This window comes from Myripristis murdjan, chromosome 24 (assembly GCF_902150065.1).
Source record: "Myripristis murdjan chromosome 24, fMyrMur1.1, whole genome shotgun sequence".
Taxonomy (NCBI): Eukaryota; Metazoa; Chordata; class Actinopteri; order Holocentriformes; family Holocentridae; genus Myripristis; species Myripristis murdjan.
Genome location: NC_044003.1, coordinates 19,932,931 through 19,958,804, shown reverse-complemented (window position 1 = coordinate 19,958,804; position 25,874 = coordinate 19,932,931). Strand labels below are relative to the sequence as shown.

Below are 25,874 nucleotides of genomic sequence, written 5' to 3'. Positions count from 1 at the left end.
GTAACATGGACTGCAGAGACTACAAGCCTTTCCTGCATGAGGGATGTAAACTGTCCTCAAAAAGTTAATTTAAATGGGGAATGTCCTGCAGGAGAATAGCATTACGTACCATTATGTAGAGCTGAAAGGTAGTATATCTCAGTAACATTCATAATTGACTTCAAGGTACTCCTCCTTATATACAAAGCTCTGAATGGAACAGGACCAAGCTACATTGCAAATTCCCTTGTTAACTATGTGTCCCCAAGAACACTACGGTCGTTAGCCGCTTGTTTACTCAAGGTCCCCCGCAATAGCCAAAAGAAAATTGGCAACGCAGCTTTTGCCAATTATGCACCAAAACTATGGAACACAATACCTAGGGAAATTAGGGAAGCAAGCTCACTGAACATTTTTAAAAGCAAACTGAAAATGTATCTCTTCATCATGGCCTTTTAATGCAGTCTGAAGTTTTACATTATTTTCACAGCTAAATGATTTTATTACTTGATTGTATTTTAATTCTATTTAAGTACTCGATTCACTTTTATTTTCATATTCATATTTTATTTTACTATTATCTTTTTACTGTTTTACTCTATTTTAACTCTATTGTACTTTCACTATTTTCTATTGTTGCTTATGCAGACTGCATTGCTTCTATTTGCAATTCTATGTAAATTTTATTGCTGAGAAGCACTTTGGGCTGCAATTTTTGCATGAAAGGTGCGTTATAAATAAAGTTTATCATTATTATTATTATTATTATTATTATTATTATCATTATTATTATTATCTCCTTAGAATATGTTGTATGTGATAGAGCTCAGTCTTGTCATGACATGCTTATCTGTGAGTGTGGGAAATATCGCTGGCCATGACTCTCAGGGCAGCTAATGCTTAACAAGGGGCCCGTTAGAGGACAGGAGAAGATTGGACAGTGTTGTGAAGCTCCTCCCCGACTCTCTCCAGCAGAAAACTGCAGCTGAAGTGCTCAGGGCCTGGCATGCTGTGGTACCACTAAGGCCAGGGGAACATGGAGTATTCAGACACTCATGCAGTGACTCTAAAGCCTCCTCCTATTCTTTGAACCAATATTTGTCATTCTAGATTGGTCACAAGACTAGATTTACAGACAAAACTGAAATGTATTTTTTGACCGCTTCAAGGTGTATAAGGCAAGGTTTTTATGTACTAATGCTCCAGCCTCAGTCACCTAAATTATAAAGTGGAGCTGCAACAGAGAGGAGCATTCAGTCTCAGATCTGGTGTCTGAAATGGATATTTCCACACCTAGAGGAAATGACAGCTGAAATTAAAAGGGGGAAGTTTCTATGTGAAATGTTGTTTATTTTATTCATAAAGTTTATACTTTCGTCATGAATACACAGCAAAACCACTAGGTGGCTGCATCATCACAGTGTAAAGCAGCACACTGTGACAGTCTGCCAGAGGGACAATAAGTTATAGATTTATAATTTAAGTTAAATACGAATAAATATTCTTTCATAATCTGACTGTCTTACATGCAAACACTTAGCTATTACAGCAAAACAATGCCATACCTTTCCAAGGGAAGCTATCATTGTTTTTTATGTTCTGTGAAGAAATAATCAAAGAACGGCTCGGTTAATAAAACTGGGCAGGCTCCATGCAGTTTACTTGTGTTACACTATGTTTTCTTGGTACTGAAGTTGTTGTTGTTGTTTTATTTTAACTGTTGTTCAAACCTCTTGCCGCCATGAAGAGTTGCATGTGCAACACTGCCTAGTGCAGTTTTAAATCGGAGTTGCAGAAGCAGAATAAGCATTTTGATTTTTCTTGACACATATCTGAAGATATTAGTCTTTGACTGATGTGTTTATAAACATTAGAAATGAAGACAAATAATTTACAGACTAAAAATACACATAAAATTCTCATTCAGCTGTAATGACGCACAGCCTGTGCCTAAACGTGTTGTACATTTCCAAACTCGTAGCAGATGGTCAGATTTGGGGGGCATGTGCTGTACACATGAGCCACACCACGTATCCGATAAAGTCTCAGAAAACACTCTTATATGTAAATGTTTTCACCCAGAAAGAAACATGAATTCAAACAACCGGGTCAAATTCATAGACTCATGAAGCACAAAGACTCAAATAAAGGTACCAAGAGAGCAGAGAAAGGGAGAGATGAGATGAAATACTTGACATTGGTCAAGTATGACATTGGTCTTAATAGACATTTAGTTTAGCCCATCAACTCACTGAGTATTTTAACATTAGGGTGAGAGAGATGTCACCTTTTAGTAATTCCTGCTATCATGAGGCAGGGCAACTCTGTCAGCTTTTATTTGCCTACTGTGAATTTCCTTCGGGATGAATAAAGTATCTATCTATCTATCTATCTATCTGTCTATCTAAATCCATTGTAAACTGTATATATCCATTAAAACAGACTGCAAACATGGCTATACAGCACCTGTTTTTTTTTTCCTCAATGCTGACTCTGTGTACATTTCAGCATTTTCTGACAGCAGACTACTTTTAATGAATGAGCTTTAACTAAACCATTATTTTGCGGTCATAGGTCCAAAAAGTTTGAGAGTATCCCCTATTTATGTTACTGAAGATTTCTATCTTCTGTGAGTTAAAACAGGCCAGTGATGCAGGGTTTACCCTACATTGCATTGCGGCCTCATTTTACATCGTTTTACAAACAGAAGGGAAATCCTCTGACACTGGTGCCCTATTTAAACCTATTATCTGCAAGGCAGCTATCTGATACCGGTCTCAGCATCTCTTGCCCCCATGTCTTTTGAGCAAAATAGCCTCTATCAAGTGTATCAAGTTCACCAGCTTTGTAGTTTCTGCTGCGGAGACCATGAATCCTGCTGGTGTTTGGGTGGCGGTCACGACCTGTTTCTTATTCAACTAGTCAAACCTGAGCTGGTGGTCAGAAGGGAGTGGAACTGATTCCTGTAGACATACTGCACATGAAGTACAACCCTATTAAAAACATGATTATTGTTTAAAAAAAAAAAAAAAAAAAAAAAAAAAAAGATTATAATTACATATGAACATCAGAGCAAGCACCTCTACCTCCTACTACACATTAAAACACATAGGAATAACACCATGGTAGAAGAGACTAACTTCTGGGAACCACTGGCGCTTTATAATCCCTCTACATGAATAATAACTGGGATATACTGGCTTGGTTATGGCCAAAATGGAGTAATAACACTACTTTCTAAAGCAGACAGCCAATTGTTAACTATTCAAATGTCGGCTCAGGGTCATGCACCGAACTTGATTTACATTTCCTTCTCACATTACACAAGTATAGGTAGGGTAGCGATTCGTTCAGCAGGAAGCCTGTCTCTCCCCTGTTGGCTGGATTGTACACGTCAGCAGTCAATAAGTCACTGTTGTAGCCGACCATGGTTCATAGTCCCATCATCCTCTTCCTGGTATGGACGTGCTGACACATTACACCTAGTTTCGGTAAGTCAACTTAATCCCGCTGGGCTGACTTGTTTCTTTTTAGATGGAATGAATAAATACATAATGTGACGCGTCAACTTTGCGCACTTTGTTTTGCTTTTCTTTCCTCACAGGTGCCGTGAAACAATGCTTGAAGCGGATGTTTGACACGCTTTTGAAGGCAAGACACGATCCTCCGCGGGGGGGAAGGAAGAAGAGCCATTACAAGAAAGTTTTTTGACACTTCATTGAAGACGACACGCCGAAGGACGCGGGGAGGAAAGTAGCGTCGCCAAACGCGTTTCCAGCGAAGACGGCCGCGATGCTGAAGTTATTGAGGTGTTTGAGAGCCCGTGTTTTGCTGTTGTGAAAGGTTGTCCTGCGATTTGAGAAAATGAGGTTTCGCTTGCTCAAAAGGAATCTGCTCTCCGTGCTGGGTGTTTCCTTGGTAATTGTGACTCTCTTGTTTTCCACACGTGTGCTGCTCGTTTCGCAGAATGACACCAGCGGACCGAGCAGCTTGGTGCCTCAGCAGACCCAGGGGCTGCACTCTGGTGAAATGCAGAGATTTCACTTCGGCTCCGTGTCAGAGTTGACCAAATCAGTTTACAGTGCCAATTACAAGCAGTTCATTCTCAATGCGGATAAGTTTCCGGGGGAGCCTCTGCTGGTGCTCGTTGTGCAGGTCCACAACAGGCCTGAATACCTCAGACTGCTCATCAAATCACTGGAGAATGCTGCTGAGGTCCACAGCTTCCTCCTGATCTTTAGCCATGACTTTTTTTCAGAGGAAATAAATACCATCGTGCAAGGGATAACGTTTTGCAAAGTACTGCAGATTTATTTCCCCTTCAGCACTCAGCTGTATCCTAGTGAGTTTCCTGGGCAGGACCCGCGGGACTGCCCTCGGGACATATCCAAGGAGGAGGCTTTGAAAACAAGATGCCTCAACGCAGAGCACCCTGACTCCTACGGACACTACAGGGAGGCCTCGATCACTCAGACCAAACACCACTGGTGGTGGAAAATGCACTTTGTGTGGGAGCGAGTGCAGACAATGCAGGGATACAGTGGTTTTGTAATCTTCCTGGAGGAGGACAACTACATCTTGCCTGACTTCTACCATCTTTATAAATCAATGATTGAGTTCATGAAGAGCAGCTGCCAGGACTGTGACATCCTGGCCTTGGGCAACCACAATGCCCTAACCGATTTTACCAGACTATCCAACAAGGTGATGACCACCGGGTGGATGTCCACCAAGCACAACATAGGCATGGCCATCTCCAGGGAGGTGTACTACAAGCTGATGGGCTGCAGCGATGTCTTCTGCACCTACGACGACTACAACTGGGACTGGACCCTGCAGCACCTCTCGGGCTCCTGCATCCCGAAACCTCTGAAGGTGCTGGTGGCCGAGGGATCCAGGGTTCTCCACACAGGAGACTGCGGTCTTCACCAGAAGCAGAACTGCAGGCCAGAATGGGCCTCGAAGAAGATTGAGGAGGCTCTTCAAGTGGCCAAAGAGGGCCTCTTCCCTCCATCGCTCATTCTTAACGGTGCAGAGGCTGTGGAGCACAAGCCACACATGAAGAATGGAGGGTGGGGAGATGTACGAGACCACATGCTATGCAAAAACTATGCCAAACGCCTTTGAACTATGCATTTTCTCCAAGTAACATAAAGGATAAAACTCATTCATACAGGTTCTGCAGAAGATGTGCCATTCATACACAGCTTTTCAGGGTTTCAAATTTTTTTTTTTTTTTTTAACTTCCAGTGAGGTCTTCCAAGGGTTGAGACCACATACAGTTCAAAGAGGTTGCATGTGTGTTTATACAGAGAGTTAAACTTAGTTTTTATCGATACTGTCAATCACCAAAGCTTCACAGTTGCCAAAGACTTCCACAATGTTTTTGTTGTGTATAATGCATGCAACCTCAGTTGTTTTAGTTTTCTGTCATTGGGTTTAATTTACTCTTTACTGACAAATCAGTGATATCAGTCATGGAAAGAGAGTAAACCATAACAGAGTTGCCAAAAGGGTTGTTGTATTCATGTGATGATATTTGCAAATCAATTGCAAAGTCAAACATTTGCATTTGTCCTTTGAGGGACCCACCCATGACATTGTTTATCCAAGTTCAACATGTTCTTTATGTGGTGTGTAATGTGTTGGAATGATAAAATGAAACATTCAATTGTATTTTTTTTAACGTGCTTTTTTATGGTACAATTACAAATGCAACTACATAAATGCATATGCAGTGTACAAACGTGGGTTGTTTAAGATGTGTACACAATCTTCCATATACTGCACAGTTTTAAGTTGTTAATGTGCGGTTGAACCAGTGCTGCCTTCGAATCTGACATCAATGTCAAAATGATCTTATGCACACAGTGGAATTTGTGTTACTGATCATAACCTTCAGTTTCATGCTGTTAGAGCCAGGTGTCGTTTGAGTTGGGGTGGGTATTGACAGAAATTGATAAATGCTTTGCCTGCCACCCACTCGTTAAAGATGTACATATTGTTGACTGGTTGCAACAGCAAGGAACTGGCTTTAGTATTGATTTCTGGCCGTCTGTGACTGTAGCTTTGCTTTTTGATAGGCAAGAGTTGACCTATTTGTAGTGTTCAAAGTTTGGGGTTTGCAAACAGAATCGTGGTCGTTTGTGACTCCGGTAATCTACATTTGCACGTTCTTTATGAAAAGGTATACACTGGGATATAACACAGTGACAGCACCCATCAAGGGACTACTGTTTGAAATGATCTTTGGCTAACACACTTACAAATGTAAATATCTCACTCTCACCAAATGTGTCCCTGGAGTTACCTTCTATCATTTTAAGATAAAAAAAAAAAGATCGACATGAGCAAAATGGTGCCTGAATGCTGACCAAATGTGCCTTGTAATCATCTGTTCATTTGATATATCTAAACCTGTTGTAATATTTTTAGAGGTGCACTGATACCTTTTTTTTCCCAAACCAAATACTTAATTATGACTACTTGCCAATACTGAGAGCTCATATTTCTCATGATAGATAACTGTGTCTCAATGTTTTTTGTTCTCATTTAAAGCTTATGGAGGGAATATGGACTTGGTGAAAATAGAATATTTGTTAATCTGACAAAAGGCTTTTTGTCCCACCACATTTTGCAGCCTATTGCAGTTATTGCATAACCATGGCATTGCACTAGTAACCTGTGTGGTTCAAGGTGAGACCCAGTAAGCGCTTTAATGTGGTATAGTGCACCACTTCAGGTGTGGGGGCTTCTATAATTGTCAATTCATGCCTTATGGAGATTCACAGTTAAGAATGGGGAAAATGAATGTGAAAGTGTAATAAATTGTCTCTGAACTTTTATTGCTAAGGACAATCAGTTCAATCAGAATATTATTTGGTTCCCAATACATAGAGACCTTTATGAAAATTACATTATGCTGTGTGTGTCTTTGTGTGTATTTTGTGGGTGTGGATGCATGACTCATTAGTTGGTGACCTGTAGCCGATACAGCCATTCAGAGTATGACCAAAACTTTTTTTTTTTTTTTTATGTGACATTTTTTTTCTTTGTTTTTGATCATTTCTTGAAATAGTTGTTTGTAGCTGTATGTTCACTCAGTGTCTGCCAAAATTTCAGAATAAAAGAGGTTAAATTTTGACTGGTTGTCTGTTTATATGAAATAATCCGCACAGATAAAAATGCTAATTTAAGACAGCGGAGCATCAATATCAGCCTGTTAATTTAAAAAAAAAAAAAAAAAAACACTTGCGAATATAGCTGAAATATTGAAATATGTGGCTGGAGAGACGAAGGGTATTTTTCCCAGGTCGGCGTCATGTGACTGAATCCTGCGCTTTCATTGGCCTCAGTCAGCTCTCTGTTTATTTCCGGAAGTGAATTGTTGTGAGTGTCAGACTTTCCAAAAGGGCTAATAAACCTGAAACCCCAGCGCTGTGAGGAAAAGGTAAGGACGTGTTGTTTTATGTTCAACCTCTCACACTTGTTAGACACACACTCGGTCAGCTAACAGACAGCGGTAGTTTATTATTAAGCTGTTTACGGTTTTAGACAAGGCCAATGTCAGCTAGCTAGCTCGCTGTCGCTCCCTGTAGCTTACGTAAGGGACTTTCTCATGTACACCAGGCAGCTGAAATTTCTTCAACACATTGTCAGCGCCATATCAAGTGATAGCGGAAGTTGTTTGTCTATTAGTCGGTGACATGACATTGTAAATGAGCTGTTTGTGTGCCAGTGCGCTAGTCATCGGCCAAACCAGGCAGCTAACTTCAGCTAACAGTACGCCGGGTAACAACAGCCTGCTAATGTTGCTAACCGCCGTCAAACACAACATTAAAATACATCCTTATCGACACGGTCTGTGATTCCGACTGACTGTGTGGTTAACTAATTAAATTTCATCCGACATACTCAGGTGTGACCTCAGCCGAGCCACAGGATGGCACATTGGTTTCACAGAAACCCACTGAAGGCAACAGCGCCTGTTTCCTTTAACTTCTACGGAGTGGCCGGGAGCCCTGCTGCCAACAAGATATGCAAGTATGTCTTATCACTGCTTTCCACAGTCAGGACAATGTTATCAGCATGTAGATACCGTGACTGTGAGACAGCAGTGTGGTGTACAGTCTTTTGTCTATTCATCCAGATGATATAATGTAGTTCCTTGCCATTAGCACAACCCATCTGAAGGCTGTGACAGTCGCTTGGACACAGTCACCTGCTTGCTAACCAACATGGCTTAGTAGTATTGGATACTGTGATGGTCAGTGTGATTTTGAGCGTTGGCTGATTGCTGTTTGGTAAATCTGTCTCAATGCGCTCAGCGACCTGAGGACAACCAGGGCACGACTCCTGGAAATGTTCACTGATCTCACCTGCAACCCAGAGATCATGAAAAATGCCACAGATGCTTACTTCTCCCTCCTACAAGGTAAGCTCCCACTGCAGTGCACATGTAAGCCCATATACTCTTTTTTTTTTTTTTTTTTTTTTTTTTTTTTTTAAAAAAAAGCCTATATACTCTTATTTTTTAAAAAGCCAGTCATTTGTGCTGTTAATGATCACACTCTGTGCCTGATTGATTACAAAAGCAGTGGTAATGCACTGGATTACTTGATATGTTTCACCATGTAGTAGTCCAACAAGTAACAAACTTAATTGGTTTTGCCCTGTTTTAATTAATATAAACTATGTGTTTCCTTTGTTGCTTTCTAACATGCCTTGTGTTGTAATTATTTTATGTTGCCACTAACAAGCTGCTGCCGTTGACTTGATTGCTTGATGATACAATTAGGCTTCATCATATCCTTGGATGGAAGTACACAGGAGAACAAGATGAGGTTCATCCAGAACTTCAAGTGGACTGACACCTTACAAGGAAACACACCAAGGTAACGACAACACAGGCTTGGGTCTTCAAGTGCCAGGACAAGTGGATTGTAAGGCCGTGTCTCCATCTGGTATTAAAATGTGTCATTGGTGATCCAATCACAAGTGGACAGCTGTCAGTCCATCTGTTCACACCTGGCAGGAGAGCACGTCTCCACATGCGTCTCACCTGCACACACACATGTGATCAGATCTCACTTTCCTGCTCTACATGCAAATAAACACATAATTTCCATACACAAAGACCACATGCATATATATATATATATTTTTTTTTGTGAGTTAAGAGAGAGAGTGAGAGATGTTTATTGTCCTATGCACAGTAAAACAAATGGTCACACCATGCAGTGAAATTCTTACTGTGCTAGTTCTCCTTCCATGCAAAAAAAATTATAAAAGACAAATAAAATACAATTTACTAGGCTCACTCCATTCTCATTTTAATGCACCGTCAATTACTTATTACGCATTCCACATCTATAAGTTGTTATAGGCTTGACCCGGTCACATTCAGGCTCAGACAATTTCATTATTCCTTTGGGTTTGAGAGGTTCTTCGCTGCAGCAGGTAAATCAACAAGCCTCAGGTAGACAGATTGCGTTTTTATTCATTAAGCAGCTACTTTTTAGCTCACCGGCACTTCAGTTTGCATTTGTTCCGTCAGCTAACAGTTCAGCTGCGCTATGCCGAGTCAGGAAAGATATTTTCTCTTTTGGAAAAGTGACGGTCACCAGTGCACCTCCGAATGTGGCCGGGGTGATCGGATCTCAAGATGCATTGAGGACGCATTGCTGCTGTTAACACCTGTACTTCGAGGTGTCAGCTTGTGATTGGATCACACAGGCAATGCCAGGTGGGAACAGGGCCGAAATGACATCATTTGTTTGATTCTGAAGTTTTAAATTGTCTTGCTGTATCGGCTGTGATGGACAATTTTCTACTGATGGACACTTAATTGGCTTTTGTGAGGCTTTTGTCAAGTGGATAGATTGCTGTTTATTGATCTATTTGTTGTTATTTTTATTTATTTATTTTTTTGTTTGTGTTTGGTGAGGAAACCTGAAGCAAAGTGCTCTCCATTAGCCATTGACCATCCCTACTTTCATCCCTGCTGTTGAAGCTCTAAACCTGAATCACAGATGGTTTACTGACTGTCGGCCACATCCAGAATGAATCAGTTTTTCATCAGTGCTTCTTGTCCATCCTGGTATTGTTGACTGCTGTGTTTGCACAAGTCCTTTATCTCTTGCCACTCTCTTCTTTGTTTTCTCTGGCTCCTGTTTCCACAGTGCCCAGCAGGATGCAGTGTTTGAACTGGTCTCTATGGCCTTCAACGTGGCCATCTGGTACACCAAGTTTGCCTCAAGACTAGCTGGGAAGGAAAAGTACGTCTTGCTTATGTGCAGTATTTGTGTGTTTTTCTTTGTATTTATGTTTGCCAATCAATTATACAAGCTTTGATATTTGCAGTCTTGAATTATGGTAATGTCATAATATTGCATGTTAGATTATTATCTGTAGCCTGTTTCTGTGGTTAACTGTGTGCTATACTGAACATCTAATGCTGCTCCCCTATCTGATAGCATAACAGAGGCTGAAGCGAAAGATGTTCACCGGAGCCTGAAGGTTGCTGCCGGGATTTTCAAAAATCTGAAGGTGAGGAAGATGGATGATGCAGATGAGGCCCCAATTCACCTTCAGTCTTATTCCTATTTAGGCCTTGGCAATATATTAATATTATATTGATACTGTGATATGAGACTAGATTGGATTTTGTAGATCAGCGATGTCATGATATTTGGTTTTGTCTGTATCGCCCAGCCCTACTTCCAATATCAGTAATAGTATGTAGGGTTATTTTTAACATGAATTGAAGAGTTATTTCACAGTGAGCGTCCTATATCTATTCTGGGCAAGTAATAAGGCCAGTGAATGAACTTATATTGCCTTTATACTTTTCCATCAGTGAGGATAATTTTCCAAGCAAAAGGCCACCATAATTGCTGACAGAATTCAATCATTGATACGTTCTCTCATTTTGCCAGTCATCAAATAAGATAATTGATGAATTACATACATCTTAATTTTTAGGGAACTTTGGCACAACCTCAGGCGCCCATGGGATTTCCACTTTCTCCACTCCAGTCTCTCAGTGTCTGATTGTTCTACTTGTTCTCTGGTGTGTCTGCTACAGGAGGTCCACATCCCTCGCCTCATCACCCCAGCCGAGAAGGGCAGAGACCTGGAGCCCAGAGTGATTGATGCATATATCATCCAGTGCCAAGCAGAGGCACAAGAAGGTAGCTGTAGTTTCGGCTTTGAGATAGCCAATTATAAAGCGTTCTAAATTTGGTTGTTGACAAATTTTATTCATGGTCCAAAGTTTTCCACTCAAGCATGTATTGCCAGTAGAGCCATCAGGCCACGTTTGTTTTTTTCTCTGGCACTTAACAATAAACCAGTGAATCGAAAAATCAATAAATTACTTGACAATGAAAATAATTGTTAGTGCCAACTCTTATCATCAGATTGTTTTATTGCATCATAATAATTTTGTCTAAGTCTCAAACCATTCATCAAAACAAGCTTTTCCAGCAGCAGCTCTTAGTTGAAGGTCAGTTTTCTCTTAAAGAACAATAAAGTTTATTTTTTTTTCCAATTTGAAAGTGCTTACTGTTACTTTGGGGCTAAGGTGTAGAGAAGAGGGGAGTTAAAGTAGGACCAGTTTGTCTTTGCATCCATAGTTAAACTGAGGTTAGCATGTGGGCATCTAGTGGCGATCACAAGTCATGTCTCCTTATAAAACCTCAGTCAGTTCCAGTGCGCATGCAATATTATGCCTATATTTTATTTGTCTTGGGTTTCTCTGTATCTCCTCATTTTTACAGTGACAATTGCCAGAGCGATCGAACTCAAGCATAATGCCACACTCATTGCAGCTTTGGCCTTTGAGACCGCAAACTTCTATCAAAAAGCAGGTCAGTGTTTTTTCACTCAGAGTTTTGAAAAACTCACCCAAAGAACTGATTGATTTACAAGAGTTACAGCACCTATTACCCATGGGAAAACATTTTTTTTTCCTTTTGGCTTGTTGTTCCTTTGCTGTAAAACATGAAATGCATGTTGGGTCGGACACCAAAGGAAGTCTAATAATAAGAAGTGTCCATTGCACATTAATAATGGACCATTAAAGGTTAATATGTTGGTCCTTCTAGACCACACACTGAACACCCTGGAGCCAGAGTGCAGCAGCAAATGGAGGAAGTATCTTCAGCTGAAGCAGCACTTTTACATGGCCTATGTAAGTCCATGCCTATGTGAACTCCTGTGTAGTTCACATTCTCTGTTGTGATGCTTAACTCAGGCTAATGTAGGCCTTTATCTTGACAGTTTATTAGCCTTTGTTTATTTAGGGAAAGATTACTGAGCTTGCTCTTTTTCAGCAACCCTCAGACTCAGTCACACACATCAATACATTGACAAATGGAAGTTGCACAGCACAACCTCAGTCCTCTACTGCTGCCCAGCCAAGGTTCAGGTCAGCTCGACCGTGGCTGACAGTAGTTGTCATCAGAGGAGAGAGTATTTTTCATTCATTTGCGCTGCTTAGATTTCACCAGCAACATTTCAAACACAAGGCCACCTTCTTGTACTGTTAGGAAGACAAAATCAGACTGCTTGATTAAGACACAGTTTGATGTGAAATTCTCTCCCTTACAAGGATAGAAAATGACACAGCCCAGGGTTACTCAGCTTGTGACTCTTTGACCAACACAAATCTTCTGATTGCACTCATTCCTCCTGTTTGTAGGCATACTGCTATCATGGACAGACTCTGCTGGCCAGTGACAAGTGCGGCGAGGCCATAAGATCTCTCCAAGAAGCAGAAAAGTGTATGTATCTCTTTCTTTTGACATTTATAGTTCTTCTTCTTCTTTGCACTGCAATAAAACCCAAAATAAATAAAGAAAAAGCATTCATTGGACTGTATAGCTCATTTTGTGCTGCATGCTGCTGTTCATTCTGCTTGTCATATTACTAGTTCAGTCTCACATGTAATGGATAATTCCAGCTTTTATTCATGTACTACACTGCACATACAGTTTGTGTTTTTCCTACCTTCCAACCGGCTGTGCATTTTTTTTCTTCATTATTTTCACACATCATCATTAAACACAGAGGGTCCAATGCAAATTAAATTCACTGGAAAAAAAATCCAAACATCCAGGCTGCTCCTGAGGCTGTAACCTCATTTGTTAAAATCTGTCTGGGATGAAACAAACAACCAATCACCTCAAAGAAGCATCACAGTCTCAGTCAATCAAGTCTGCTGTGCATGCACTTACTGTCCCCCAAAAAACTTGGCCTAGCCAGCCTTCATTGTTTTTTTTCCCACTGTGTTTCCTCCTCCTACCTGCCTCTACTCTGCCTCTGATTGGCTAACCCTAAACCTAATCAATGGAGGCAGCGCGCACTATCCAGTGAAAGTTTGTTGAATGGTACACGGGGCGTGCCTTTTCAAGAAAAGCAGTTGGATCTGTAACTATAGTAATTTAGTTTAACTTACTGTAGCTGGTCAGTTCCTGGCCATTGCTTCAGCGCCATATGTTAGAGTGTGCATGAGGATGGGAGCGACTTGGACTAGGTACTCAATCTCAGGGTTGCTGTATTTTCAAATAATTAATTCACACTTTAACACTTTCCAACTAACATCCATATTTTTTGCTTGTACCCACCTTAACTTTGTGGCTTTATATTTTATAAATCTGACGACGTCTGTGTTTAGGTTACTCCCGTGCCGAGGCCTTGTGCAAGGAGTATCGTCAGACCAAAGGCCCGGGGAGTACAGCCAAACCGTCAGAGCAGCTTTTCTTCCTCAAGCTTGGCGGTCTCATCAAAAACACCCTGGAGAAGTGCCAGAGAGAGAACGGCTTCATGTGAGTCACTCAGGGCAGATACACACATTCCTAAAGCATGCACATTCGTGTATTTGCACAGATACAGATGTGAAAGTAAATCAAATAGTCTCATTCATCTGGAGGCTTGTATTTGTGCTTCATCGAGGACACGACACACAGATGTCTGTCGTGGGCTCTCAGATGACACAAGGCGCCCTCTGGTGGACATGCTGCAGGTGCTCGCCTCATGGCGGCAATGGCTGAGAAAAAAATGTGTTGTAGCAGTCAGCAAGCTGGCTCAGCAGTGGTTAATTTCTCTGACCGCGCTGAATTTTACAAGGAACTGATCATTTCACCAGTGGCTCATGTTTTGTACCAGTGGCTCATGTTTTGTTTGCTTCTTTAAAGGTTTTGGGGGGTAATATGTGTTGTTTTCAGTTTTGTATTTGACTCGTTTTGATTTTATTTCATTTAACTCATTGACTGCTGTTGATTTGAACTAATAATTGCCCATTCGGCACCCGTAGCACTCTTTGCCCTCCGCAGACTTCTTCCATTTGTTCCCTTTTTGTTTTTTTTCTTGCCTATTATGAGATATCAGGTCGGTAGTGTCATTTTTGTTTTCTATAAACTGTGAGCCTGTAAAGCTCTTTGAGACTGATCCAAATGAACTGTTAACCTAATTAGCTTGTTGGCTAGCTAATCTCACTGTCTCATCAGCCATCAGCCACTGTCTAGTTGACAACACATTTGCATGATAGGTGATATTATGTAGCCATTTGCCTATGCCACAAACAGTACTCCAACACAACATGGTGGCTGCTAGGAGATCTGTGTGCAACTGCAAAACTTTTACATTTTCATCGAAATGCAGCCAGAGGCACAGATTGACTTTTTTTTTTTTTTTTTTTTTTTAAATTTGCCACTTAAATTGCAATTTTTGGGCATATGTCCAGATACTTCCACAAGGTCCCAGCTGAGCCACCCCAGCTGGAGTTGAAGGCGAGCTACGGTCTGGCTGAGCCTGTAGCCTTCGAGCTGCCGGCCCTCAGCGAGCAGTGCACACCTGAAGTCTATGCCACCTTTGACCTGACCAAGGGGGCCAAAAATGACAAGGTACTTTAACTCCTCTACAAGTAAATTACAAGCCATTCTGAGTGATAGTATGCAAAAACATGCAATCTTTATTTCAAAGTTTGGATTCCATGGCTGAACTTCAGTTGAGTTTACATCTTTTAATGTAAAATCCAGTCTTCTTCACTTTACCTACTTTACTGTAGTTCAGTCTAGCTCAGTTTGTCAGATGATCAGTTTGGAGGTTGGTGTAGCATGTGTTAAATATTTGTTTCATTCCCTTGTGGTGTTTTGGTTCCAGGCCAAACCCAAACAGGAGGAGGAAGTGAAACCGGTCAAGGAGCCAGATTTGAAGCCTCAAAAGGACACAGGCTGCGTCATCTCCTAAATTTCCTGTGGATGTCATTTTCCAGTCTCATGCTTCATTATCACCTATCATAGTGATGGCATCCGTTTCCTTTCCATGAAAAGTAAACTTCCACAGGCAAATGTCATTTTTTTTTTGTATTGTTAATCCATGGTGTTTTACATTGATGCTGGAAAATACAGTGTATTTCGCAATGACAATATATCACCTTAGCGCCATCAATCTTTTATCTTCACAGTAAAGCAAGAGCCAATGTATTATCTTAGAGAGCAAGACAGGAAACATTTGACAGCTTACCATAAAACAAACTGCATCGATGACATTGGTGTTCAGAACTGCCTGAAACTGATTTTTTTTTTTTTTTTTTTAATGTTAAGGTAATATAGTAAGTAAAGTAATTCAAAAGATTTTAAAGGAAGGATGATTCTGTACAGTATGGTTAGTAATTATATGTTAGAAGGGTTATAATAACTCAGTCAAGTCAGTTCAAGAGGCTATTTCAATTAGAATATAGATAAATGTGTTGTAAGGGTAAACTAGTCCTATAAAGGTGCCTTGTTGCATGTAAACCTGCATAATGTGGGCTCTTACAGGAGCTAATCACTCAGTCTCAGGATTTCCAACCTCTGGCATTGGAGTGCCCTGGCCTGCCTCTAGATGCCTCAAAGATGGAAACTGGCCCACTGAACAAAACAGAAAATGACTTCTGTATATAGACCTGGGCAAAAAAAGTTAAAATACTGCTAAAAATGGTTTTAGATGCACTTGAACTGTCTTTGGGATATCCTGTTAGCATCAGAAATAGAAAGAAAACCTTAAATCGTGTATTAACCATTAAGCAGAACATGATATGTAACTATTCATAGACTGAGAGCTTCTGCAGAAAATCATTTTGGACAAAAAAAAGGCCCATTTGGTAATTCTGGTGCTGTCAGTGCTGTCATTAGGTTGGCATCCTCAATCAAAGATGTTTTGTGGCATGAGTGAACTCAACATTAAATTTTTTTTTTTTTTTTTCACTTTCATTTTAGTCTTTAAGCTTTTAATTGGTTTAAAAATTGGTTTCAAATTGTGATTTTGTTCTGGACTGCCTCAGAAAACAGGATGTTCATGGTGAAAATGAACTGAATAGAAATGTAAATCAAGACTGTATGGATTATTAATGATACATTGGATTTGTTTTTTGTTTTTTTTAATCTGTAGCATTTATTAGCACTTTTCTTTTTGATTGCATGATGCAGTTATTGTAGTTCTTTTTGTACATGAGGTAGCTGTTTTCTACTTATACTGTTCATTTTAGGAAAACTATATTAATGGGCAAGGCTAATCATTCTTTCATATGATAGTGGCTATGTGGGGATTTTGTAAGACATCCCTGTTGATAATAGCTTTTAATTTATTACTAATGTTTAATGATATTTGAGTAAAGAACTGAGAACACTCATTGTGACCATACAGTCTTACACAAACCAAGTCACACATCTTTGATAATTCTGTTTTCTCCCACCAAACTACCTAAGGAGCTGCATGACACTTTTCTTTGGAAAGCCTCTTAGTTGCAGAGAAAATGGTTGATTGATTTAGGAGTGAAGGCATATATGTGTGGGATATGACCGTATAATGTGGACGTAAAGACATAACAGCTCACAGGCCTGTATTGTGTAGGAAAAAAAGCATAATTTTTTATTTTGTTTTTTTGAAAAATGATGTCACATGCTGCTGAAGAGCTAATCCAGCTGTTTTCAGAGAGCTCCTCAAGTTGAAAAATGAAGAAATCTCAGAAGAAGCGTTAACTGTCAATCGCTCAGTCATGTATAACCTGTAATGTACTCTTCATGTGTTTTTGCTTTGAAACAACATCTAGCCTCCACAGCTCTTGACAATACAGTTCTGAGAAACGGGACAAACTAATTTTCTCACTAGTTACTGTATAATTTCTGCATAGCACAATGAAATACCTTTGCACTTTATATTCATTTGGACAGGTTTACCAGCAGGGATCCAGTGGAGGGAGCACTGCACCCACAGTGCTAACAAAACACACTGATCTTGTGTCAGTTTAAATTTGATTAACATGTTGGTGGTTTTTATTGACATGCAAATATTGCTGAATTCGGACCAACGCTAGTTCCTTTTTTCCTTTTACAAGGCACTCGTTTATCAATAGGGTGTGCTGAATCACCATTACAGTGTACACTCCTGTAGCTCATGATTATTCATCTAATGGTGTCCTTCATGTAAAATGTATTTAAATGGTATTAAAACTATCCATGAAAAAGAGTTTACTAAGTTGTGTGCGTGTTCATGTGCTATACTGTACTTTAATTATGATGGATAAGGTATATACTTAATAAACACCCTTTTATTCAGCAGGATAGTCTGAATATAACACTTGTCAGTAGGCCTTTGCATTCTCCACACAATAAACCCAACCCCTCCAGTCCAAGAACGAAACTGATTGCATTCCAGTGACAAAGCTCATACTCCTGCCCATGTTCAGGTTTACACTACCGCATCTGGCATCTCAGGTTTCAAGACTACAGCAGGATCAAGACTGAGCCTATATCCTGTATTTACCGTGTTGTTTCTCCATCGGGCACACAGAACAAGGGAACTGGACATGTAGCTGTGTGAAGAATCAACAACTGTCTTTCACTGGGTCAGTAAAGAAATACGTCTGTGAAGAATGAACGACAGTCACCAGGAAGTAAGTGCTGTTAATATTCAAACATTTGAGCAAGACAACAAATGTACCTGCTGACATACTCAGTGAGCGGCATGCAAAATGAAAGGAACCAACAAATTTCTCACTGCAAGTTAAGTTTTCAAACCGCAGTGTGTGGCTATAACTTTGTTAATATATATCCATACACACATGCAAGTAAACACACTGTATTGGCCTATAAATAACATGTTACAGAATGTCAATGTGCTATTAAGTCAAGTAGGATTACTACAGCAAAACAAACTCCATATTGTATAAATACCAGGTATTAGCACTTTGAAATTTTCGAATGAAAAGTGCTTTACAAATAAAATCTATTATTATTATTATTATTATTATTATTATTATTTATTGTTTTGTAACAATAATACCTTAACATATGAGTCAGGTGTCAAATGAAAGAGTTAAATTTAAGTGAGGCTATATCCTTACTGTCAGGGTGAAGACATTAAGGAAACAGAGTTTGGAGGTACTGCCCCATCCAAACAGAGGAAGATCATTTACTTTTCCAGTGGTGAAACTCTGGAGGAAGAGGAGGAGGAAAACAGTGACGAGGAAGACGTGGATTCATCGAATGGACAAGCTTTCAGAGAGCCAAAAGAGAGGGTGGGAAACTGAGCAACGGGAGTTTTTTCAATGTAGACTATTTGCTGTAGAGTACCAGTCGTATCATTTCTTTTGTCATGTACCTGTCTCTCTTAATTAATCTTTTCAGGGCAAATTCTCATGGAAGAATGTCGTCATGCTGGTCGGGAGGATGTCGCTGCGGAGTAAGTAATGTCACAGGTGCTGTTATAGCTCAAAATGAGCTGCATACAAAGCATTTTAAACACTTAACAGGCCCTTTGGCCGTTCAGCAAAGACCCACTAAGTCACAAAGTCTTGGATTCTTCATGCAGCTTGTGATTTCCTTGGAGAAAAACTGGCTGGTGTGCTTGGACTGAATGCAGCCAAATACCAGTATGCCATAGATCAGTATCATCGTGACCACAAGGTAATGTAAACCTGCTGATGGTGGTACTGCTTCACCACAAAAATCTCAACAGTGGCAGTTTTTCATGCAGTTGAGAGTGATTTGTGGTAAAAATCTGTCTCTTTCGTCATCTCACACACAGGGAACAAACAGTCAAAGCACTAAGGAGGGAGATTCTCAAGTTGGGACGGACAGAGTGCTCCTCTCTCCTGGGCAGGATGGGAGTGGATATGGAGCGACATGTGGAGGCCCTGCTGCTGATCAGGGAGCCTGCTACAAGACACCTGCTGAGCTCAGAAATGAAGGATCTTACAACAGAGGCTATCAAGAGGAAGATGATTAGCACCTCAAATAACCACTTAACTAGGGGGAAAAAAGTAAAAGAAAAGCCTAATGTTGTGACTTTCATTTCGAGGCTCTACACCTAACATCAATAAATTAGCTATAAATCATTTGAAAAGACTACACTGGAAAAGAAACATTTTTTGTGTGCAGACATGAAGCTCTACTGGGGAACAGCAGCTCTCATGACCCTGAAAATCAAGATTAAAACTCTGCAAGCACTACAGTGACAACATCCTTATTAGAGATTCATTAGCAATGTGAACTGTGCCAGCGGTGCAAAAATATGAATGTGGCTTCTCTCTGATGCACACATGGAAAGTTGTAAATGAATAAACATTGCTTGCTCCCCTTTCAGCCCCATTCTCTGTGATATAACTTACCTCAAATGCACAATAATTTAAATATTGTGCCTGAGCTGCGGAGAATTACCAGATCATAGTCCTAGTTTAATGTGAGAACTGTTTCACTCTATGTTTTAAACATAAATGCGTGTTTATGACAGAAGGGAAGAGGAAGACCATTTTTAGGTCTTTCTACTTGGTCTTGTCTATTACTGCAATATTTTGTTCAATATGTTCTGATTATTTTTCCACAATATTATAGCATTTATATTCAGCAAACTACTGTCAGTTTTAAGTTTGTGTGTTTTGACCATGAATTCAACAGTGCAGCAAAGAGTGTGTTTCACAAAGTGTGCACAGACATGATGATGGCCGATTCTGAGATAAATTTTGAAAAACTGTGAGCACTGAATGCATCTTCTGTCAAAGCAATTACAGTCATCAGTTGTTTGATCCACTCAGGACTAGGGCTGAACGATTAATTGCATTTGCGATAATATCGCAATATGATAAAACGCAATTTCATTAACGCAACTTTCGCGATAATAAGTTGGTCACGAGACGCGAGCTACAGTGAGTGCAGCTCTCAGCCACACCAACTTTTCATCCTGCCCTTTAACCCGCTGCGCAATGGCCTCTGGCTCAACGGAGCAGTCAGAAACTGACACAAGTGAGACTTTAGTCTCGAAGAGGAACAGCACGTCGGTGGTGTGAAATTATTTTGGTTTCAAACAAGATGTTGCGCAGCGGCAGGTGTTGTGCTGCAGAACATGACGTCACGGGGTGACACTTTCAAACATTTCAGTCAGTGATCCTCTTGAGGTATTTGGCTTGCCAGGTGCACTAGTGCTCGGCATTTTGGCCAGACAATTGTCATATATGGTTTTGTGGTATTTTTTTTTGCTGGAACAAGTTCGTAGTGTTACCCCGTGAAGTAGCAACGGTAGCACGGCATATTGTGCACAACACCTGCCACTGCGCAACATCTTTTTTGAAACCAAAATAATTCCACACCACCAACGTTTTTTTTTTTTTTTCCATCAGTAAATGATTATGGCCATAATTTGGCAGCAGGGAGCTATTCTGGTCATGTTTTATGGGAAAAAATAATTAATAACTGCATTATTATCTGCAGGTTCTTACTAAACATCAGATAACAGGCTGATTGATTGAGGCTGATAGGATCTCCTCATGTGGGGAAAATACCGTGTGTTAGTTGGTGTGTTTGCAACAGCCATAATCACTTTGGTCATGCTGAATCTTGCCACATTTTAATTGTGATATTTTGTCATATTTATTTAAAATTGGATCAGACACAGTCAATATGTTAAGGGTTAACATTTAAAGAGAGCTGTGAAATGTAACGGCATCTCTATGGTAGTCAACATGCTTGAAATTGTAAAAAGTTTTGGAAAAAACAAAACAAATTTTTAAAAAAAAGTCTTACAAGAAAAAAATATGGAAAAAATAAAATTTAATCTCTTCAGCTGAAGACTAACACACACACATACACACACACACACACACACACACACACACACACACACACACACACACACACACACACACACACACACAGTTAAGTACAACAGCTCTGCCATAAATTCTATCTTTTAAGAAAATGTATAATGTTCCGTTTTTCTTGACATTGTGGAGAACGTGTAAATTTAATTCTATGTTTATTACTGAGGTTGTACTTTGCAGAGCTCTTGTACTGGACATTATACTGAGAGGTGTTTCTCATTTTTTGTCCTCCCTATTCATATACGTAAGAGGGACAAAATATTAGAAACACCTCTCAGTAAAATGCAGTCCAGTACAGCAGCAACACTAACTATGAGCTAAATAATAAAGTGGGGTGTATATGTGACGTGCCTTTGTATATACACTGATGTTCAGTGTACACTAAATATACAGTGTCACTGAAAAGCTAGACAGACGCAACACTGTGCCATTCCAATAACAATACAATACAAATGGGAATCAGGGTGTGCTATATAATACAGTATATATGGCTCTCTTAGTCTATTAGCTGACATGGGCAGAGGAAAGCTTATTCAAACAAACAAAAAATAAACTACCTTGCTATACTCATGTTGGTATATAAGCAAACGAAAACATTTCGACGAGGATGGGATTCGAACCCACGCGTGCAGAGCACAATGGATTAGCAGTCCATCGCCTTAACCACTCGGCCACCTCGTCGCTGTTGCACTACATATATCGCCATTACAATATTTATATGATTCCCTCACAATATCTAATATTTAGCACATTTATATATTTTATCCGCGTAATTTTTCTCGGATAAAGTTATATCCACACACAGTTTTCAAAAACATAATAACGCGTTGTCACCCCGCACTCACAGTAAGTTCCTGCTGAAAACTCCGTTACCATCGTTGTCTATCTCAGCTGATTTGGCACTGTCGTTAATTTGAGTAACGTTTGCCTAATTCAACATTACTGTAACCCGAACTTTGTAATTTCACTTTACAAACAAAACGTGTCAAAATACGGAACAAAACAACAACACCTGAAACACGGTAAGTTCATGCTTACGTGGACACGTTTATTGTATGTAACGTCGGCTAGCTACCATTACCGAGCTGTTACCGCTTAGCTAACAGCTGTTTCGCCTCTTTTATATATAATTTTTACAGCAGTTATATTGAATGACAGCAATCTGCGGCAACGTGGGTAAAATATAAACAAAGTCACGTTAACATTATGGTTACTTGCAGCCTGCTTGAGCGCCCTCTGCCCTGATGAAACTCTGAAACTGAGGGTGGCAGTGACGTTTAAGGGCCAAAAAGCAGCCTCTCTAAAATGTAAAAGGAAGAAGAAGCGGTGTGAACGAGTGAGTTTGGTATGTTGTCTGGGGCAGACTGTGTGAGCGGAGCGAGGAACGGCGCGGAGCGGGCGGCCATCACTTCTGAGCGGGGAGCGACTCCGCTCCGCTCCGCTCCACAACACAGCGGTGTACCCCACTCCTCCGTCCAGATCGCGTCATTTTTCTGGATGCTAACGCCGAGCGAAGAAGTGGTGAATTCAAAATGGAATTTGCACAATATTTCACTAAAACAGGCGACCGCTCATACAAATGCACCATAAAAATAAAGGTGAAAAATGACGAGGATGTGGAGGTGGAGAGGGAGTGCGGCCAGTCAGTAATCACAAGCAGAGAATCCCTGTGGAATCTGAAGAGGCACGTCTACAAAAAACACGAGCTGGTGCTGCGCAAACACGTCCGTGCCAAACAAGCGAAAGGTGAGCACGCTGAGTGGCTGGGGCTGGGGATGAGAAGGCAGCAGGATGCCTTCACCCTGTGCACAATGTAAATGTGCAGGTGCGGTCTTGAACAGGTTTAAATGTCAGTTCATCTGTTCCTGGAGGAGGATTCATGCTCACAAACACATACAGTGGTGGAGAGAGACCTACGTAGTTTGCTACTCAAGTAGAATTTCTTTGCTGGTAGTTTACTTCAGTAGAAGCAGAAGTACTGCAGTAAAAATCTCCTGAATGCAAAGTAAAAGCTAGTCATTTGAAATGTACTCAGAGGAAAAGTTCCAGTGTTACTTTTACAACACTATAACTGTCAGGTGTGATTTTTCACCCTCCCAACGTAGTTACAAAAGGATCAGAGTACACAACATTCTCCTGAAGGTGCATTCTGCAAAACTACTGAAGGCTGATTTAAGTGAGGACCCTGTAGACTCAGCTGACAAATGTGGAACAAGCATATAATATGATGGTTGAGTCTACATGGCTCACATCTCACTAATATTTTTTCATACTTACTCCACATTTTTGCCAGCTGAGTCTAAATAGCCCTCGCTTCCATCGGTCATTTGCATTTTTCCCATTGTGCACCGTTTGTTGGAAATTTGGAAATGAGAAAAAGTAGAGCCAACCAAGTAGCAGATTCCCCTTCTTATCTTTGCTGACTGAGCTTTTATTGTGAAAGGTTCGACAATCTTGACATTGATTATTTGTTGTCTGTAATGGATAGGATTTAAAATGTAGTAAAGTACAGGGTGTCCATAAAGTCTCTTAACAATTTTAAAAAATCTATTACAAAAGCTGAAATTTGAGATGAGATTTGTTCCATGTACTCAGTGGTTATCAAAGTTTTTAATCACATTGCGTTTGTGCATTTCAGCAAAAGATCACTGATGCCATTGCCACCATTGATGAGGCTATGTTACAGTGAACATGGCAAGAAATCGAGTACCGTCTTGATGTGCTTCATGTAACTAATGGTGCCCATATAGAGGTGTATTAAATGAGGCAAAAAACTTCAATATCTACTCCTCAGTTTGTAATTATTTCCACAGATTTGTCTATTCATTTGCTTTTGTAATAAATTTGTTAAATTGTAAAGAGTCTTTATGGACACCCTGTGCTACAACTGAATACTCGAGCACAAATGTGCGTAAGTAAAAGGAATAATACTGACTTTAAAAAATACCCACAAAGTGCAAAAAAAGCTACTCAATTCCACTAACATGAGTAAATTTAATTAGTCACTTGTACCTCGGAATACAGTTAGATCCCTAAGTATATGGACATTGACACAATATTCATAATTTTGCCCTTGCACACCACCACGGTGGATTTGAAATGGAGTAATCAAGACATGACCGAAGTGCAGACTTTCAGCTTTAATTTAAGGGATTGAACAAAAATATGGCATTGACCTTTTAGGCATTACAGCCAGTTTTGGCAGATTGAGAGAGATTTGTACGCCATCTTTGTAATTTAATCTGTATTACCTAACTTTTTTTTTTCTTGTTATACCTCCCAAAACAGTGAACAAGTGCCAGATGAAGTGGAGGAGAAACACTTCAGCCAAACAGAGGCAGAGTGAAGCCCAGAGGAGAGCCGCTGGCGAGCTCCTGCAGCCAACCTGGAAGTGCTGTCGGCACATGAAGTTCATCGCCCCGTTCTTTAAAGAGCTGGGAGTCACATCACTCGGCAAAGGAAGTGCCAGTTGCACGAGCCAGGAAATCAGTGAGTTTTCTGCCAAGGAGCTGCAGAGGAGGGATGACTGGATGACACCTCTGGATAGTGAGATGGAGGAGGATGACGCTGAGAAGGAGCAGAAGGTTGCAGGGGTAAATGGAGAGAGCAAGTCACTGAAAAATAGTAAACGAGCTGCCTCTGCCCATGACAGCTCAGTAGATACAGAAGACAATGCCCAGTATCCTTCCTCCTCCTCCTCCCTTCCTCTGTCTCCCAGTGCAACACCAGTGTGCAGGAGGCTTGGACAGAGAAGGAAAAGACTGAAGGAGTGTAGCAGCAACTGTGGAAGAGGTTTTGTAGGGGATAATGAGGCAGATGAGATGTTTTTTGTCAGTTTACTCCCATATTTCAGAAGGCTGTCATACAAGAAGAGGAGTGCTTTGAAAATACAGATACTCCAGCTGGTCTATGCTGCAGTGTTTGAGTAATTGCATGCTTCTCACTGGAGTGCTGCTGTGGCCAGACTGTTTTCCTGGACTGTTCGATCTCAATAATCATTGACTCATTAGACAACCCAAGAACTGATCCTAAGGTTTAAAAAAAAAAAGTATTTTAGTATTCATTTGACTGTTCAGACAATTAAAGAACTCTATACTACTATTATGACTGTTGACGAAGAGTATTTGTATTTGTTCTGTTGTCAGTAAAAGCTTCTGAATATTTGTAAGATCAGTCAGAATTCTTTGCCTTTATTTTTAGTCATGCTAGTACTACAGAAGGCTAGATGTAACACATAATGTGAAATATATAGGTTACGTATAAAAAAAGTAAGATTTACAGGACGTTTTTCACAATTTAATTAATTAATTTAAGCAGTCACTTTTTCCACATGACCTTTTCTACATCACTTTTCCTTACTAGTCCTGCTTGGTCTTGGCCTTGGTCTTGCCAATATTATTAATAGTACTACAACTTGTATTACACTTATTACACTTAATACAGGTGACTCAAAAATGGAGGGCACTTATTGTGCCAAAGGACTACTGTGCTTTATTGTGTAGGTTTTTCATGCTGTAGGTGTGCTAGCCTTTCACCAGCAGGAGGCAGTAGAAGTACAGTAATCGCTTTTGATAGCTTTCATGAACTCACTAAAAAGAACTACATGGACAAAAACATCTCTAGGACTTTTTAGGTTTTGTCATGTGCTCTTTTCTTTTCTTTTCTTTTCTTTTCTTTTCTTTTCTTTTCTTTTCTTTTCTTTTCTTATTCTTGAATTATCCAGCTAGTGTTGCATGCATGCTTTCTTTGAGTACCT

The 25,874-nt window shown here is 40.2% G+C and overlaps 4 protein-coding genes and 1 non-coding gene across 5 annotated transcripts; 4 read left to right on the top strand and 1 right to left on the bottom strand.

The window, feature by feature from the left end:
- The first annotated feature begins 3,361 nt into the window (after nt 1-3,361).
- On the top strand, nt 3,362-6,390 carry LOC115356031 (alpha-1,6-mannosyl-glycoprotein 2-beta-N-acetylglucosaminyltransferase). Its single transcript, XM_030047024.1, has 2 exons — nt 3,362-3,470; nt 3,584-6,390. The coding sequence occupies exon 2, from the start codon at nt 3,844-3,846 to the stop codon at nt 5,104-5,106; it is 1,263 nt and encodes a 420-aa protein (XP_029902884.1). The 5' UTR covers nt 3,362-3,470; nt 3,584-3,843; the 3' UTR covers nt 5,107-6,390.
- Nucleotides 6,391-7,344: 954 nt separating this feature from the next.
- On the top strand, nt 7,345-17,502 carry brox (BRO1 domain and CAAX motif containing). Its single transcript, XM_030047025.1, has 13 exons — nt 7,345-7,429; nt 7,898-8,022; nt 8,307-8,413; nt 8,777-8,873; nt 10,161-10,256; nt 10,455-10,527; nt 11,066-11,171; nt 11,760-11,849; nt 12,087-12,172; nt 12,683-12,764; nt 13,658-13,808; nt 14,726-14,885; nt 15,145-17,502. Exons 2-13 carry the CDS (start codon nt 7,922-7,924, stop codon nt 15,229-15,231), a joined length of 1,236 nt encoding a protein of 411 aa, XP_029902885.1. The 5' UTR covers nt 7,345-7,429; nt 7,898-7,921; the 3' UTR covers nt 15,232-17,502.
- Nucleotides 17,503-17,700: 198 nt separating this feature from the next.
- Nucleotides 17,701-19,273, top strand: LOC115356043 (protein FAM177A1). The gene is made up of 5 exons (XM_030047040.1): nt 17,701-17,917; nt 18,374-18,541; nt 18,651-18,705; nt 18,835-18,929; nt 19,051-19,273. The coding sequence occupies exons 1-5, from the start codon at nt 17,897-17,899 to the stop codon at nt 19,249-19,251; spliced, it is 540 nt and encodes a 179-aa protein (XP_029902900.1). The 5' UTR covers nt 17,701-17,896; the 3' UTR covers nt 19,252-19,273.
- A 2,444-nt stretch (nt 19,274-21,717) lies between these two features.
- trnas-gcu (transfer RNA serine (anticodon GCU)) lies at nt 21,718-21,799 on the bottom strand. Its single transcript has one exon. It is a non-coding gene; the product is annotated as a tRNA-Ser (tRNA).
- A 660-nt stretch (nt 21,800-22,459) lies between these two features.
- LOC115356038 (uncharacterized) lies at nt 22,460-25,291 on the top strand. The gene is made up of 2 exons (XM_030047034.1): nt 22,460-22,864; nt 24,407-25,291. Exons 1-2 carry the CDS (start codon nt 22,651-22,653, stop codon nt 25,045-25,047), a joined length of 855 nt encoding a protein of 284 aa, XP_029902894.1. The 5' UTR covers nt 22,460-22,650; the 3' UTR covers nt 25,048-25,291.
- Nucleotides 25,292-25,874: the final 583 nt, after the last annotated feature.

Excerpts from the sequence above, each read along its gene's own strand:
- LOC115356031 (XM_030047024.1), top strand. The coding sequence starts at position 3,844 with ATGAGGTTTCGCTTGCTCAAAAGGAATCTGCTCTCCGTGCTGGGTGTT.
- brox (XM_030047025.1), top strand. The coding sequence starts at position 7,922 with ATGGCACATTGGTTTCACAGAAACCCACTGAAGGCAACAGCGCCTGTT. Across the intron at positions 8,023-8,306 it reads GCTGCCAACAAGATATGCAA|CGACCTGAGGACAACCAGGG; the intron begins GTATGTCTTATC and ends CAATGCGCTCAG. Across the intron at positions 12,765-13,657 it reads TCTCCAAGAAGCAGAAAAGT|GTTACTCCCGTGCCGAGGCC; the intron begins GTATGTATCTCT and ends GTCTGTGTTTAG.
- LOC115356043 (XM_030047040.1), top strand. The coding sequence starts at position 17,897 with ATGAACGACAGTCACCAGGAA. Across the intron at positions 18,542-18,650 it reads TCAGAGAGCCAAAAGAGAGG|GGCAAATTCTCATGGAAGAA; the intron begins GTGGGAAACTGA and ends TAATCTTTTCAG. Across the intron at positions 18,706-18,834 it reads CGGGAGGATGTCGCTGCGGA|CTTGTGATTTCCTTGGAGAA; the intron begins GTAAGTAATGTC and ends TTCTTCATGCAG.
- LOC115356038 (XM_030047034.1), top strand. The coding sequence starts at position 22,651 with ATGGAATTTGCACAATATTTCACTAAAACAGGCGACCGCTCATACAAA. Across the intron at positions 22,865-24,406 it reads CCGTGCCAAACAAGCGAAAG|TGAACAAGTGCCAGATGAAG; the intron begins GTGAGCACGCTG and ends CTCCCAAAACAG.